Below are 16916 nucleotides of genomic sequence, written 5' to 3' on the forward strand. Positions count from 1 at the left end.
ATGTGGCTTCAGCGTGCGACTCTCACCCTTGACCTGTTATTATGACAGATTCATATCGCTGTTTTGCGAGGAAATGCTGCCAGCGTGAAAGGTACACTGTCACGGGGACCAAACTTTTTAAATTTGCTTTAATTTTATATTTTTATGTAGGTTAAGAATATTGTAAATACTGTATACATATTTGTTTATTGGAAATAAATGTTAAGTAGATGTATAAACTCCATAGTAGTTTCAATTCTTTAAGAGCCCTCTAGATTATTACAATTAAGCAGTTATTTATTTATTTATAAGAAATATTGCAGCTTACATATGTATTATAAAAGAAAACACTTACACAATATATGTATAAAGCCAAAACAGATTAGATTGATAAACACAATATAAAAAATAGAAAACGTACATTAAAAGATTTAAAAAAAAACAAAATTAAACATTATTTTTAAAAAAAATGAAATTGTTACTACTGCTTAATAAAGTCAGTCCACCTAAATTTATAAAGGCGAGTATTTGGACCATAGATTTGACACCCATCGTAAATAATTTAACTTTGACATTATTTAATGTTCTCAATAAGACATTGTAACAATTTATATGACATTTTCATGCCCATATGGCTGATTGTGCGGATAATTGATCGATCTAACCACTGTACCACTATCATGGCAAATAAATGATTATTATTATTATTACCCGCTTCCTAATACATTTCCTCACACCGTTTTTGTTAAGGTGGAAAATGTCTACATCCTCATATATTGTATTGTAAATACCTAAAACTGAAACTGTTTCCATAAAATTCTTGTCGCATTCCGCGCCACGGGCTGATACGCACTTGAAGATGTGAAGGACGAAATATCAGCATTGAATCCGACATGAGCTTAGTTTAGACTAACTTTCAGATTCTGAGACATGGTGTTAACTGTGACGCCTGTAAAATCCCTTTTGAATCTCACATATAGAAGTTACACTCAGGGATAAGTCTTACGCTTAAAACACCCTGAACTTAATAAAAAACAATCTAATTTGACACAAACAAACACACATTTGGTTTCTCCCTAAACGATCGTTTTTAATATTAACAATTAATATAATAAATGTAGTATTATATCAAATCTGGGGGCGTGGTTGGACATTTGCGAGTTTGGGGCGCGAACACTTTAATAATTGATCCTATAGAATGCTCTTTTGTTGAAATAAACCATTGTAGGTATTAAAACTGACTGACTGACTTTACGTCCCCTACTGTTAGAGATTTGGGCGACTTTAAAAACGTTTTCTCTGTTTTATATTGGCTTTGTTATAGAATTTGGTTTGTCATGCTTGTACTATTGGGATAGAGAGATCTAGACTACTGATACTAGTGTTTAGATCTTCCAAAAGGCTACAACTACCTCTAAGTTTTACCTACCTACCTACCTCGGAAATTTAAGTTGCTAATCAGTGTTTTGTGGCCAACACCTTTTGAGTCTAAGGCACGCTTTAACATCTCCGTAAGAGTGTGTTAAATGCGCACAATCATTCCATTCCATTGGTGCACAGCCGGGGCCGAACCTACAACCTCAGGAAAGAAGGTCACATGCTGAAGCCACTTGGACAACACTGATACTAACTACAATATAGTGATATTAAAAACACTTTTGATTTGAATTAGGTATATACCGAGCTTCATAAAATTCAGTTTAGTCATTCTTGAGTTATGGGTTTCACTTATTTCTTAAGGAGACGTGTATGATATAGGTGCCATAGTTAAATGATGATGACGTCAGTTAATATTTCTAAATCATAAATTATGAAGTATAATATAAACTAACTAGCAATTTCAAGCAGTGTTGGCCTAGTGGCTTCAGCGTGCGAATCTCATCCGTTCGTGAGGTCGTAGGTTCGATCCCCGGCTGTGCACCAATGGATTTTCTTACTATGTGCGCATTTAGCAATTTCGCATTACATTAAAAAATTCTTTGATTACGGCGTCATTATGTTTGCCTCTAAAGTATTTGTTAATTATATTTTACAAATAGCAAATTATTCGTACATTCTCATAAGCCCCCAAAGAGCTTTTATAATTCGTAAGAGCAGATGTGCAATAAATGGCCTCATTTATGGGCGGAGTTGGGTGACACAGCCAGTTAAGTGACACGATATATTGTAAAATCGATAGGGAATTAGGCAATTTGTATTATTGGAAACTTGTGTGGTCTTACCGGCCATAGTGTGATTTGTGTGAGCTCATAAAACCTTCTAGTTTCACCTTGGTCATCTTTAGAGAAACAGACAGACCAGCCTAGACATCGTTGAAAGACGACGTTGAGAAGAATGCGTGCTTTCTTTCTATGTGCGCATTTAACATTCGCTGGAACAGTGAAGGAATACATCGTGAGGAAACCGGCTTGCGTTAGAACCAAAAGTAGACGGCGTGTGTCAGTCAGGCACAGGAGACTGATCACCAACTTGCACAATAGATTGACAAATTATCATCAAATAGATACAGAAATCCCAGACCTAAAAAGATTGTATCGCCTCTTATTTAAAAAAAAATATTATACTAGTATAGTTTCAGAGACATTTGCGGCAATTATGTTGCAAATAACATTAACCTATATTACATTCTTTCTTTATTTGATTCATTTAAATTATACTAACTCAGAACTTTCGATTTGGCTACTAAGGCTACGTTTTGTTACAGTATTTGTGCCTAAATGCTTAATAGATCGTAATAATTAAGCCATTTTCCACGAAAATGAAGCCTTCCATTCAAGAAAAAGTTAAATAAAAGAACAACATAAGTTATCACACAATTTATTTTACAATAGGCAAATGCATACAAATCTAATTTCTAACTACAACCTAACTATGTTGGCCATTCTGAAAATGCCTAATGGCCGGCGGATTTAGTGCTGCCAACCGCGCGTCATAAATGCTACGATCTTGTCTATCGATTTTTGCCGCGCTTAAAAATGCCGAGGTCTGCGACTGGAGAAGGTTCCCTGGTAGTGGCTGCGTCCTGTCCAGCCTAAACTGTAGATTCTGCTTCTCCATTTGATGGTGCTGTGTCCTTACGGCGAAGCGATTGACATGCACCGGTATTGGTACGACAATTTTTGTAGCCGTTTTCCCGTGACTGCCTGATGCGAGCCCCGCTTTGACACGTTTCCATTTCGCGCGGCGATTTTGGAACCATATTTTTACCTGTAAATACATTATATTTATAAAGGGAGGCACGTAATTATCGTACAGCTAGACTTATACTAATCTATAGACAATCTTTGTCTGTGTTAAAGGAACACTTCCGTTATTTTACTGGGAACTTTAAAAAATTAACATTACGCAACTTTTTTGGAAGATCCCAGTTTTATTAGGACATAGGGTTAATAAACGCCTACAAAGTCAATGGATTATAAATAGGTACTTTTAAAAAAAACGTAACAAAATCTAAGTGTCAATCATATTCATACTATATTTACAGCGCAGCGCAGAATATTGAAAAAAATAACAGAGACGCTATAATTCTTAGTCTTGGCTACAGAATATATCTGGATCTGTTTTCTAAATCAATTACGAAAGAAAATTATTTATTTATAATAATAAATAACTGTTGTTTTATTTTGTGTTCTACTTATTACGTTTTTGTGAGAAATAAATAGAGATTATTATTATTATTAATTTCTACAAACGAGTCTCGTTTAGTCTATGTCGAGTTAGACCTTAAACTCCGATGGGACCTCTTTGACCTTTACTAGAACTAAAACTCGTAGTAACTTTTAATCCTCCCATGAATTTAATGTTGTAATTTAATTACATTAACGAAAATATTAATATATTTCATTGTAATTTGGTATATTACACTCTTAATGTGGTTTAAGTTTCTATTTAGTTTGAGTTTTTACTGTTTGCCTTTTTTTATAAAACAGTGGTTAACGGGCAGAAGTTTCAATGGCAGAGGCCGCGCGAGTGCGTTGCTTGTATTGGTACTTTTAGGGGGAATGGGCTCACCATAGTTCATGTAGGTATATGTGTAAAATTTGTGAGATTATATTATCTAGTATTTTTAAACATGCCTGTGGTTTCAAAGCCACTATTGAACTCACTTGAACTTCGCTTAATTTCAGTGCTGACGCGATTTGTGACCTCTCCGTGAGAGAGAGATACTTCTTCGCATGAAACTCCCTCTCCAACTCCAAGAGCTGTTCTGACGTGAATGCTGTTCGTCTTCTTCTTGCTTTATTCTCTCTTGGTGTGTCTGGATCTTCTGTGTCGATTTCTGATTCGTTTCCTGAGAAAAAAAAAACATTTACATACAATATAATCATGGAAATTTTTATTTTTAATTTAATTTATTTGTGAGTAATCTTAAAGTTTCTCAAATGCATATTATAAAAAAGAAAACCCTTAAACAATATATAAACCTAAAAAGTATTATATTGTTAAACAATATATACGAAACAGAAAACATAAGTAAGTATATTACATTGCTTTTCTCGCTCAACGAATAATTATCTCATATATATCATAATACAGCGGGGAAATGTTGCCAGCTTTAAAGACCAATTAATTTTATTATCACTATGTAGGTTAAGAAAATTATAAATACTGTATATTTAATTGTTATGATTACTAATAAATATTACAAAAAAGAAAACTGAAATTAAACATTAAATAAACTATAACTTAATATTTTACTACGTTTTGTTACTACTGCTAAAAAAACACTAAGAATTCCCGCTAATAGGTAAGGCAGAAAATATGATCTTTATAAATTCTATTGTAATTAACTAAAAACCGAAACAATGGCGAATTACGCACAAAATTCGCGTTTGTAGGTATATATTCGTTATTTAATAGTCAGCAACGATGTTCACTGTTCACGATAGACCTACTCATTCAAATAAACTAAGTCAAATTATTTTCACTCGTAACCAAAGTACTATTCATTAATTTCTGTCAAATTATGTTTAGGCTGTCTTAAAAAAGGCATAAGTAATTTACTTTAATCAGCTAAAACTAAGTCGTTTTTGGCTCTGAAGCAAGCCGGTTTCCTCCATATATATATAGATTTATGAACAAACGTTATCGATACTATAAAGTATTCGTTAAAAGTTTATGACTTTCTTATTTCCTGAGGAAATATCTGTGGTCTAAGGGAAAGATAAAAAACGTAAAACGCGCAGTCAGCATTTGGTCTCATCAAATGGCCGATAAAAAGTGATGGGCAGGCGTCAGCGCCACGCCCTAGGCTTGTCGGCCAGTGAGGGCGGAAATTAATTTTGTTTCTTTCGGAAGTGGATTTTCTAATAAATCCTCTATAGTAAATGTATGTAAAAAACTGTAAAAGTTGAAATTGACACATCACAAGTTAGAAAATTTAATTGAATTAGATTTGGATGTGCTAAGTTAATAAAAAAGGATGGTTAGTTACGTAGTTCGTGTAAAAAGTGGTTTTATTTATTTATTTATTTACCATATTATTATATTTACTAGTTTTAAGTGATTTGTTTGTTGCTTGCTGTTTATGTACTAAATAAATTAAATATTTTAGGAAATTTTGACAATATCCAATTCAAGTCATGAATTGAGTATAACTTACGAATCTATCACGATTATACAACTTTAAAAAATCCAGAATAATATTTTGAGGTTACCCAACTCTTACGTTTCTATCATTGTCTATGCCAATGCCAACCAGCCTTTAAGCTTAACGAATAAAATATCCTTAGAAGTTACACTAACCTATTATTAGGTACTCAGTTACGATTTTTATAACACTTCATAAAAGTTAAAATCCTATAGGAAAGTTTAAACGGTCAATTCCACATTCAAACTATAATTAATAGTTTAAATTTGTTATTCTGCAAACTATACCTTTTTTTATAATACAGGGGGCAAACGGGCAAGCAGCTCACCTGATGTTATATGTGATACCACCGCAAGTGGACACTCGCACTGCCAGAGGGCGAGTGGGTGCCGGCTTTTTATGAATTGATACGCTCTTTTCTTGAAGGATCCTAAATCGAATTGGTACGGAAATACTTCATGGACAGCTTCTGCGGGAAAAACAACGGCCTTGAACAATGCTCAGTTGTGGAAGGACGGCCGCGAGGTGATCGTATTTTGCCTCGACGTCCGATGATGAAACTCAATTGCCTGGTTTAATCCGAAAAACTCCTCTGAACATTCTCCATGGAATGATGTTGATGATGTTGGAAAATGCAGAGTGACCCCACATCTCTACGCAAAGCCTAGGTATCAAGCCGCTCGGATAGGGATTGGTCGTCGACGATTCGAACCGCTCTTCGTTGAATACGGCCAAGTGGAAGGAGCTGGTACTGGAGAGCTCCCGCCCAGTGGTGAGAACAGTACGCTTGTTTGTATAAAGCGCAAATTCGACACGAAGTGCTTTGAAAACGCTGGCCCGTAGTGAAGTACCGCCTTGCTTTGCTGAGCACACCAAGCATTTTGGAGGCTAATTTAGCCTTTCCCTCCAAATGATTGCGAAATTGAACGTCGTTCGATATGTAAGCAACTATTTTTTTTATATGAACTAATTAATATGCAATTATGTAACGGAACTAACCATGCAGACTGAAGAATTCATAAGCAACTTGAGTAGATGTAACCAGAACCTTAATTCTAAGAATAGCTTAAAGTGCCAAAATGAAAATTTCGTATTCTATGCAATGTGCAATTTCCATGAAGTGAGACATAAAGATCCTTGCAAATAAATGCGTTTATTCACGGTTTAAATCTTAAGCGAAGACATCGATTGACAGTTATTGACGCGCCAAATGAATTGTAAAAAATAACACACCAACAGCAAAAAACAACTCTATTCGCTTTAATATAAAGCCACAGATTCTAAATAAAATTCTCTAAAGTAAATTTATCCACAAGTTCGATAGCGATTATAATCTGTTGTGATTCGTATTTCAAATGGAACAGGGTCCATAGAGTTTAAATTTCGAGAACTTGTAAAGCGCATAAAGTTCCCGCCAATACGCGTTCTGAATTTGAAATTGTATTGAATGACGATTCAAAGAGCGGCGAAGTTAAATCGTTCGTGAACTGTTAATATGTGTATTTGAGACGATATTGATCAACGTACATCACTGGATCGTGACGAGTGGCACGTATGTCAATAACGAATTACAATACTAGCTGGTTGACAGTGGCATAAACAATTTATTAACTACTCGTCCTGATTTTCTTTATCGAATCTTTAATCAATTTTAAAAACGGTATGTGCTTTTTATCATTTTTCTAAAAAAAACGCAATAAATACGAAGAAAGAAAGTTAAAGACAGGCATTTTGGTTAGTTAATAACTGTTATACAAATCTATTTTTTTTAATGTAGGTTTACAATAAGTATATCAAAATTAATTGATACAAATAGGCTGTATTTGTATTGTGGGAAAACCAAATCTCAGAGTTATAAATCCCACGCCTAAAGACTTACCTACCTAAAGACGCTTACTCTGCAGAAATATTTAGGTTCTTGTAAATTTTGAATAAATATTCAATAAGAATAGAAAAGAGAGGAAAGTAATTGCAATGAAAATTATATTAATAAAATTTTAATCAAAAATCAAGTCTATACTTGATTATTGCATGTTGAACATTACTATATGTTGAAGATGATATTTCTTTATTAACACTTCGTTGTAACAGTCGTCACAGTAATAAAGTACAATTTAAAAAAAGGAGGACCAGTGGCGGCCTTATCGCTTTCGAGCGATGTCTTCCAGACAACCACTCGGCTCCACAATCACAACAATATTAATAGTGTTATTTAACAATTTATCCATTATTAATTTATATATTTAGTTTAATCCAGTACAGCAGTTTAAGAGGTAGAAACAAACAATTTATAAAAAAATTCATAATTCATGAATATTGTTTGTTTTTTATAAATCTGCTGTGCTGTTTTCGTACTAGATTTTCGCATTCTCCAACTTCAATATTCTTGACACCATCGGCACTGGATACTCAAACTCAAATTAAAAAAAAAAAATTTATATAGGTAAACGTCACACTCATGAACGTCAACAGAAAAGATGTTGAATTAATTCTAAATTTACGTCGTAGAGCGGGAAAGAAAATCTCCGCCACTCTTTTAATAAAATTGTAATTCCCAAGTTTTAAGTCATACAAATTGTTTGAATCAAATCGATCCCAAGGATTAGGACCATTAGGATCAATCGTCAAATTTGTAAGAAGCATTATTCATTAATTTACGTTTAACGAGAGCTTGGAATTTATTCAGTAATAATTCTCTAATTACACTTGAGAGTTTGTTGTAAAAACAAATACAAATTCCATATAAGGAGTGGTTTATCATCTGGAGCCTGCTTGTACGCTCAAATCAGTTCTGTTTCGAATATTATACTGGTGAAACACCATTGGTTTTAAAATCGTTTACATTTTTTGTAAATACAAGAAGGCTTTAAGAATATATTGACCAGATGGTGTCATAATATTTAATTCTTTAAATTTATTCCATACGGACTTTCTTATGGAAATAACAAATACCTTGAATAGCCTGGTTTTGCAGGACAAATATGGATAGGTTAGATTTTTACAATTTCAAAGTTATACGAGGCATAGAAATGTCTACCTACTGTCTCATACGGTCATAAGGCTTATTTCCTCTGATTTAAAACCTTTAATGTTCTAAACAAGTATTTTTTTATATTATGTCAATAGTTTTGACTTCATACCAGTTTCAAGTAAAAAACAGGTATTTTGAACACAGCAATTATTTTGGTCACAGACAATCCAATTCTGTCATGCCCTTTGCCCTTTGTAAATTGACAGCTGTCATCTCGCGTTGCCGCCAACCTTCCGAATTTCATTCAAACAATTTCACAGCGCAGATGCACTCTAGTGGCGTGACGGATTAATTTCAACAAGGCATAGATAATTGTGAATTTACGATTTTTCTCCAATTGTATTGATCGGTTTAGAGTGAGCGTGAAGTTAGCGTTAAATTTGTAAGTGTTTGATTTTTACTTGACTGTATAGAAAAATTGTTAGGAGTGGAAAAGCTAAGAGAATAGTGAATCCTAATATAACTTTAAAATTATGACTGCGGCGGTTTTACACTGCTCTAAGGCAGTGTTGGCCTAGTAGCTTCTTCGTGCTTTGCACCAATGGACCATTAGACGTTCTATATGGTCATTTAACACTCACTTGTACGCCGTACGGTTAAGGAAAACATCGTAAGGAAACCGTCATGTTTAAGATCCAAAAAGTCTAAAAACTTGTTATTATTATATTTATTACATGGTATATAAAGTAAAAGGAAAAATACCTGTTAAAAAATATTATTATTATTAGGTACGCATAACATTGATGTGTTTACTCAAGAAATATTAAAAGGTAATTTGTCTACTTAATAAATACCTTAAACACATATCACAGTATACATACGAATAATTATGATTAGACGAGGAGCATGATTCTGTAAATCAAACATAGATATTTACTATTTTAAATTTCTATTTTTTCCTTATTTAAATATTATTATAGCTTAAGAATATTGTAAGTAGAACCTATTTGTTTTTTGTGTTATTAAGTATATTTCCAGTTCATTTTCTTATTAACGTTCATGAGTGTACATTGTGTTGCATAAAATATTTTGATTAACATATTATTTTAATTAATTTATTTAATAGAATAATAAAATCTATATTATATTACATTTAAAATATTCTGTTTGTAATAATGTAACAATAAGAGTTTTGTTAGGAGTACGACAAATGTACCTATTTAAAAATCTTCAAATTTTTATTTCTTTTCTATAGAACAGGGCAACGAGCAGAAGGCTCGTCTGATGTTAAGTGATACTCTCAATGCCAGAGGTCTCGCGAGTGCGTTGCCGGCCTTTTAGAATTGATACGCTCTTTTCTTGAAGGACTCTAAGTCGAATTCGTTCGGAAATACTTCAGTGGTCCCACATACCTAGTGGTCGTTCGCGGCAAAAACTGCCTTAATAACGCCCAGTTGTGGAACAAATTTCATATTATGCCTCGACGTCCGATGATGAAACTCAGCTGCAGGTATTACTCCGAACAGCTTCTCTGAACACTCTCCACAGTAACGGTAGCGGTAGCAGATGAAGAGTTATTTTGCTTAACGTTAAGCTATCTAAAACTGACCGTGTAATCCATTTATTAGCCGCGGTAGCAAATATAAATTAACGTAGATTGTATTTTTTATTAAAACATAGATTCTACAATATATAGGGTATATTTGACTTAAATATATTAACGATTACATTCAGTACGACTTAGTTAAGTAGTGGCATCATAGACAAAGTTATAAATGATAAATTTACTCCACATATTAGATTAAATAGTTTTAAAAAATAAATTTAAAGATATTTAGAACATATAATGAGTTTTTGATTTTAAAGAAGAGACTTGAGAGAATTTAAGATTAACATACATATTATATGCGTTAAGAAAATACTTTTTAAACGGATTGAAGCTATGTATTATTATTATAAACTTATAATTATTTACATAATTTTAAATTTAATTTTTTTCCGACGTTTCGCGTGCTTTTAGCGTGCGTGGTCACGGTGAATGAAGACAAAAGGTGTTGAATGTCAAAAGTATCACAGCTGCACATAATAATACATAGATTCAATCCGTTTAAAAAGTGTTTTCTTAATGTGTAAAAGCTATGTTAACAAAAGACTATACTATATTATATGCGTGTTTCATTTAATAACTGCGTCTTATCCGACGTAAAGAAAGGATCATTGATAAGTCTCATCGCGACAAGCCACATGGGCCTGAGTGGCTAATATTAACGTTTATATACTTAGCAATCCTTAACTTGTAAGATTGCAGACGTAGCTTTCCAATACAATTTTATTACTAAAAACTTAAAATGATTATTACGAACATTTTATTACGATAATTCACCAGTTAAAAACCAATTTAATGATTAAGCCATCTAAAGCCTATGTGACTTGAGAAAAGAAGATACACTTTCTCTCAGATCCGATTCAGGGACATTTTTGACGTGGTTTACTATCTCACTTGCTCATTTTCTTTCTTGATGCCTATATGCCCTAATATTACTATATTTATGGTGTTTCATTCTTATACATTTGGCATAGCTTTTCTCTCTTGGAATAAATGAAGCCTGTATCTTATATTCCATAATAAAAAAATATTTTATTCGTGCATAAGGCTCTCCTATATTCCTGGGGAAATGCTGGGCTTTTCTTTCGATTTTTATTACTCTCGAAGCTGATATTTTATGTTGTTTACTCCTCGTTCAAAGCCACAACTCTGTCGATCCATTTCTAGCAATTACTTATATGAAATCTACCGAACAGGGAAAATCAAGTCATGCGCCTTCAAGGGTGATCAACACTGCTCTGATAAAACTCTTGTTTGAGTATTGTGCCTCGTATTTATAGTAACTACTCCAGATTAGTGTAAATTCCATTGCGTATAAAAACCCTGCAAGTACTTATTAGTGTTTTATTATTGGTATCTAATATAAGTTGTAACAAGTCATTAAGTCTCATTTTAAAGAAACTAAACAACGCAATTAATTACCATTAAACGAACCAATCCGACTGGTCACCGTGGATGACTTGACAACCCTCCAGGGAAAACAAAACTCTATTGTAAAAGAAACAAACTCTACGAACTAACAGAGATGGGCGGATGGATGGATGCAGTTTGCCCAAGACAGGGATTCTTAGAGACAGCCTTCCCATGTATAGGTATTCTTGCTTATTAGATTTAGGTACAAATAGATCAACTAAAATACCTGCTGTTATTCAAGATATCAAATCCAAAAATTATAGAGTATTATATTTTACCATATTCTTGCAATATATATATATATGGTATAAAAAGGTGGTACAATAGTAATTTCGCATATTTTGCCATACAATTGCGCGCAAATTTGTCTTTGAAGGAGTTTTACGTTTTACATTATTAGTCATATTAAAAATGGTTAATTCTTATATTATTTGTATCGTACATATCATATCAAGAGTTACGCAAATAAAATATAAATAATAATAATATAAATTTTATCTTAGAGCTGTTGTAAAAAAGTTGTATAGATCGTAATAGTCCATCGATATTGTGTATATCGATGGACTATTACGTTTACATGTTACATGTTACAGGTTACATGTTAGTTAGACAATATTTCTAATAAATCCATGCGTATATACATATATTTACCTACTTATATAAAAATCATTAATTGTTAGTAAACATTAGTTCTATATTGTGCCACGTATCTAAATGTGAACCACGGAAGATCTGGTCGCCCAGGGATCAGGGATGTCCCTAGTGTAGGGATTAGTTAGCATAAAATTGTGTAATTTTTAAATTAATAAATAAAAATATGTCATAATTTCAATTTTCAAACAATTATTATTAATAATGGTATCCAGTCGCGATACAATCCTAAATTGGTTTTGGGCCTCAGATTACCTCTGTTTCTTGGATATTATCACTTATTCTGTCAATCTTCTGTCTGTCATTTGTCAATTATTTTGTTTCCTCTTGAGTGTTTTCCTCGTTGTACGCGAGTGTTAGATGCGTAGGTACATGGAAAGTCCACCGTGCACAGCCGTGGATTCAGACCTCAGGCATGAGCGTACGCTGAAGCTACTTCCACTTCGGCCAACACTAATTTATATTATTTATACATTTAATATATTAATTTTTTGTCGAATTTATGGGTTATTACTACCCGGCTAAAATAGATCTGCATACCAAAGGACAAGACAGTTTTGATAGAATAAAATAGTTGATATATTTATTAAAAATTCTCGGAGTTTTTTGTAAGATTCACCAATTGGTATGGTGATTACTAAGGAAGTAGTTTGATGTAAATTGACAGAAATATAACGATAGTTCTTGAAGTCGCATAAACATTACCAATATTCGTACCATCCACGCGGACGAAACTACGAATGGATGGTGGGAATAATAAAAAAAACCATTTATTAGTTGTATCGATTACCTTATTAATTTATTTATACGTGTATATATCCTATTTAAGCTGTGAAAGTCGAAAATAAACTCACCCTGTGTATTGTCATCAGCACCATCACTTTCTTCACTCCCAACACTAACAGGACTGTCTCTCTTCTCATCTCTTTCTTGTTGTCTTCCAAACATCCTCAACCATGGCTCCTGGTATCCGAGTAAGAAAGGAAAATTCACATTTTGCGGTAAAAAAGGTCCATTGAAATAAAACCTCATTCGATCACTTCTTTCATCCTCGTCTGAATGTCTTGATAAATCAGAAATATTATTCTCTATGTCGATTTCTGGCGATTTTCTATCTGTTCCAATTATTGAGTCTATGGAAAATGATTTTGGCGGTTTCCGTTTCGTTTCGGAATCCATTTCACACACAAAAGAGTTTCTATAGAATGAATAGTTTTCTTTATTTCACTTTGTTGTCACTGGCACAACGAAAATAAAAATTCAAAAATGGAACACACGTCTGCTCACTGCGACATCGTTGTGATGTACTCGCTGTGAGCTATAGATACCGACACGCCCATACGGGCGGGGTGTAGACGTTGTGTAATTTTATTTTATTAATGCTCGATCGCTGTCAAGCGAACATAAGCTTTATTACAATAGCTAGTGTAATATCCTGCTGTATTCTAAAAGATTATATGCAGTTGAGCTGTATTATCAAAATACACCTTGTTATCCACATATAGAAGCTCTTTTCTAAGCAACTCCTTCGAAGATTGAACTTATTCGAATATGATTCGTATTATTATTTAAAAAAGGAACAGTTTCGGGTGAAGAAACTATTCATTTTGGTCCTTTTCCCCTTCGGATTTTAAATGATTAAGATCCATTTGTAGAAATGTGTGAACGAAACACACTCACTGGCTATAAACATGTAAGATAAGGATGTAAGATGAGATTTTGTGGAGTGTACACTGGTAATTGGTGGTGATCAAAATGTTTTGCCAGTGTCAGCACTTTGTACGAGTTTTAACGTCTGTGGTCCGTTTAGACGACTTTCTTATGGGGTTAACTATAATTGTCTAAAGAAATTAACAATTTTTTGTTAGAAATTTAGTTTTTGACGTTTTTATTCTTTACATTATAGGCCGGCAACGTACCCGCGAGCCCTCTGGCATTGAGAGTATCCATGGGCGGCGGTATCACTTATCAGATGAACCTCCTGCCGTTTGCCCCCGGTTCTATAAAAAAAAATCTGCTTCCAATTACTGAAAGGTATTATATATATCAACAATTTTTTCCTTCTATGTGCGCTATTAACACTTGCTTATCCATCCAAGGTACCATATTAAAGTTGATGAGAATAAACAAACAAAAAAATCAGTACTAAAGCAAAATTTAGTCAATCAACCAACTTGTACACGCTCTAAGGCTTAAAGGGGCAGGTCATATATCTAGAGTGCAGGATAAAAATGGACACTTGGATCAATTGGACCTATTTAGGTCTGGCCTTCAGATTTCTGTATCATGAAATAGATACTATACTAATAGGGCAGACTTCGACCGTCGACTATTTGGGTCTAAGGCAAGCCGGTTTCCTAACGATGTTTTCCTTCACCATTGTTGTAATGTTAAATGCGCATATACAAATAAATCCATTGGAGCACAGCTGGGGATTAAACCTGTGACCTCAGGGATTAGACTCGCTGAAGGCACTAGGCCAATACTGCTCTTAAAATAGTAGGTAGTAATACTTAAACACACAACGAATACTTAGATATACTAAGGAATGTAAACTAAACAATTATTGTATGGATTTATTAATCAAGCTTTACTAATAATATAGATACGATTAAGGAAACCAGCACGTCATCGAAGTCAGGCACTGAAGTCACTTGAATCATCAAAACGAATAAAAAATATGAGTACCAAGATCATTTTCTTGTTTGTCAAATTGTATTTCAGAACCAACTTAGGGTCCTTCAAAAAGCCTTCCCAGGTCTTTGGGATGTTCAGAGTACCTCTTAACATCAGGTACCTACGCCTTCTGCACGTTGGCCCCCTGTTCTATAAAATAAAAAAAGCTTAGCTTTCAGAATAAACAGAAAAAATACTGGATTGCCCAGTGTAAACGAAGCCTCGAGCTCCCATTAGTGAACAATTTGTCCCTCTCTCCTCCCTAAATTGATTGAGGCCAGCCCCTTGACCGAAGATGAATTAAACCAAACTTCTGCGGCTTTCATATTCCTTTGAATTCATACACAATTTATTAAAAAAATATTAAAAATGTAGTATCATACGAACGTCAAAATTTTTAAATATACTCGAAAAAATTGTATCAACCCAGTACGTGTTTGACATATGTGTATTCACGCGCCTTTATAGACAAAAATATTTTATGCTGAATCAAACTATTCCAAATTCAAATTTCATTGCACACCTCTTAGCTAAATCAGTGCCACGCTTTCCAAACTTGGCAGCTGACATTTGACATTTGATTCTAGTCTCGTGCTAGGTTCGCAGGCTAGACTCGAATTAGCCTCCCAAATAGCGATCGCGGTCTGAATGATTATTAAAACTATAAAGTGAACAATGGATCATTATTGAAGGAATGAATGAATTATTCGCATTGTATTATCCGTTTCTTTGAGCTTGTGTGATAATTGCTCTTGTATTGTGAATACGAAATTTATTACGCGATTCTCTTCTGGGAAAGTATCAGGAAATTAGTTTTATTGCTAACGTTCGGTCGCTAAAAATTTAAGTGCCTAAATAAATTATTTAATCTATTTGCTATATTCATTATTAAATAGAAATTTCTCCTATGTGATATACCTATTATGTAGATATTCAATTTATCAAAATGTCTAGTCTGTGTTATATTTATTTATTTATTTTCATAACTCGCAATATAGCTACAACTAATTATATAGATAGTTATAAATACCTGTGTGTTTATTTATTTCCCTTATTATTTCATTAATTTAATTTCAAATATTTTTGTCTATTTTCCTTTGAGTCAACCGACTTTCCTTTCAGTAAAGATGGGAAATAGATTTTATAATAGTATCCCCGGTGTAATAATTTCAAATAATATTTTGATCCCAACAAAAGTTTCTTATTAACATAGAATTCAAATTTACTACATTAAATAAATTGACTGTAATCCTCAAAATTGTTCGAGTAATTTAGTTAACAAATCAGATTTCCAGTCATTAATCCTAAAATCGTATCGCGCCATTACGCACCCCCACATAAATCTACCATAATAGAATATTATTCATAACAACGTTAATATGACCGTAAAATTAAATAAACACGCTCCAAATTTAATCTGCTAATACTTCTCTTTCTTTACCACCGAAATCTAATACACATAAAAGAGATAGCTATAGTTTCATATTGCGTTTTATAAATGTGTTTGGTGAGTTATGTTGGTAGGCACGCCCCGCAATCAAGAGACTCGGCGCTGATTGGCGGTTGTTAATAGGGCGCGAAGTTGTTTTCTTTTTAATTTTGATTCATTAGCGTCGAGCATTCTCTATTCAAACGACTGTCATTCCCGAGACGACGATTCCCCAATGTTGCCTCGCCAAAAATAATCTACTTACATTTAACACTTAATGGTATCTTGTTTAATATTTTATTCATGAGCTACTGCGTAAATTGACCTCGATTCATGTTAGAAAGATATTCTAAGACGCAATACAAGTACAAGCCAAGAAGTTTAACGCACCTATTAGGTATTTTAAAGCGAGGTCATACTCGTACCTCTCGGCACCTCTTCGACACTCATATGAGTTTAAGTTAGTAGTTATTTTTTATTACTAAATCATTGAATTTTTTTTAATAGTGACAAATTTTTGCCAGGTACAGTTTTTTGTATGTTTGTCAGTAGTACTTCGATAAAATTCCTGCCCTATCAAGAGCTTAGGCTGTCTTTGGTC

At 33.5% G+C, this 16916-nt stretch overlaps 1 protein-coding gene across 1 annotated transcript; it reads right to left on the reverse strand.

Annotated features, from left to right (window-relative positions):
- Positions 1-2780: 2780 nt before the first annotated feature.
- Positions 2781-13498, reverse strand: LOC123717305 (homeobox protein unplugged-like). The gene is made up of 3 exons (XM_045673225.1): positions 13065-13498; positions 4086-4270; positions 2781-3186 (listed from the first exon to the last, which is right to left on the reverse strand). The coding sequence occupies exons 1-3, from the start codon at positions 13387-13389 to the stop codon at positions 2845-2847; spliced, it is 852 nt and encodes a 283-aa protein (XP_045529181.1). The 5' UTR covers positions 13390-13498; the 3' UTR covers positions 2781-2844.
- Positions 13499-16916: the final 3418 nt, after the last annotated feature.

This window comes from Pieris brassicae, chromosome 12, assembly GCF_905147105.1.
Source record: "Pieris brassicae chromosome 12, ilPieBrab1.1, whole genome shotgun sequence".
NCBI lineage: Eukaryota > Metazoa > Arthropoda > Insecta > Lepidoptera > Pieridae > Pieris > Pieris brassicae.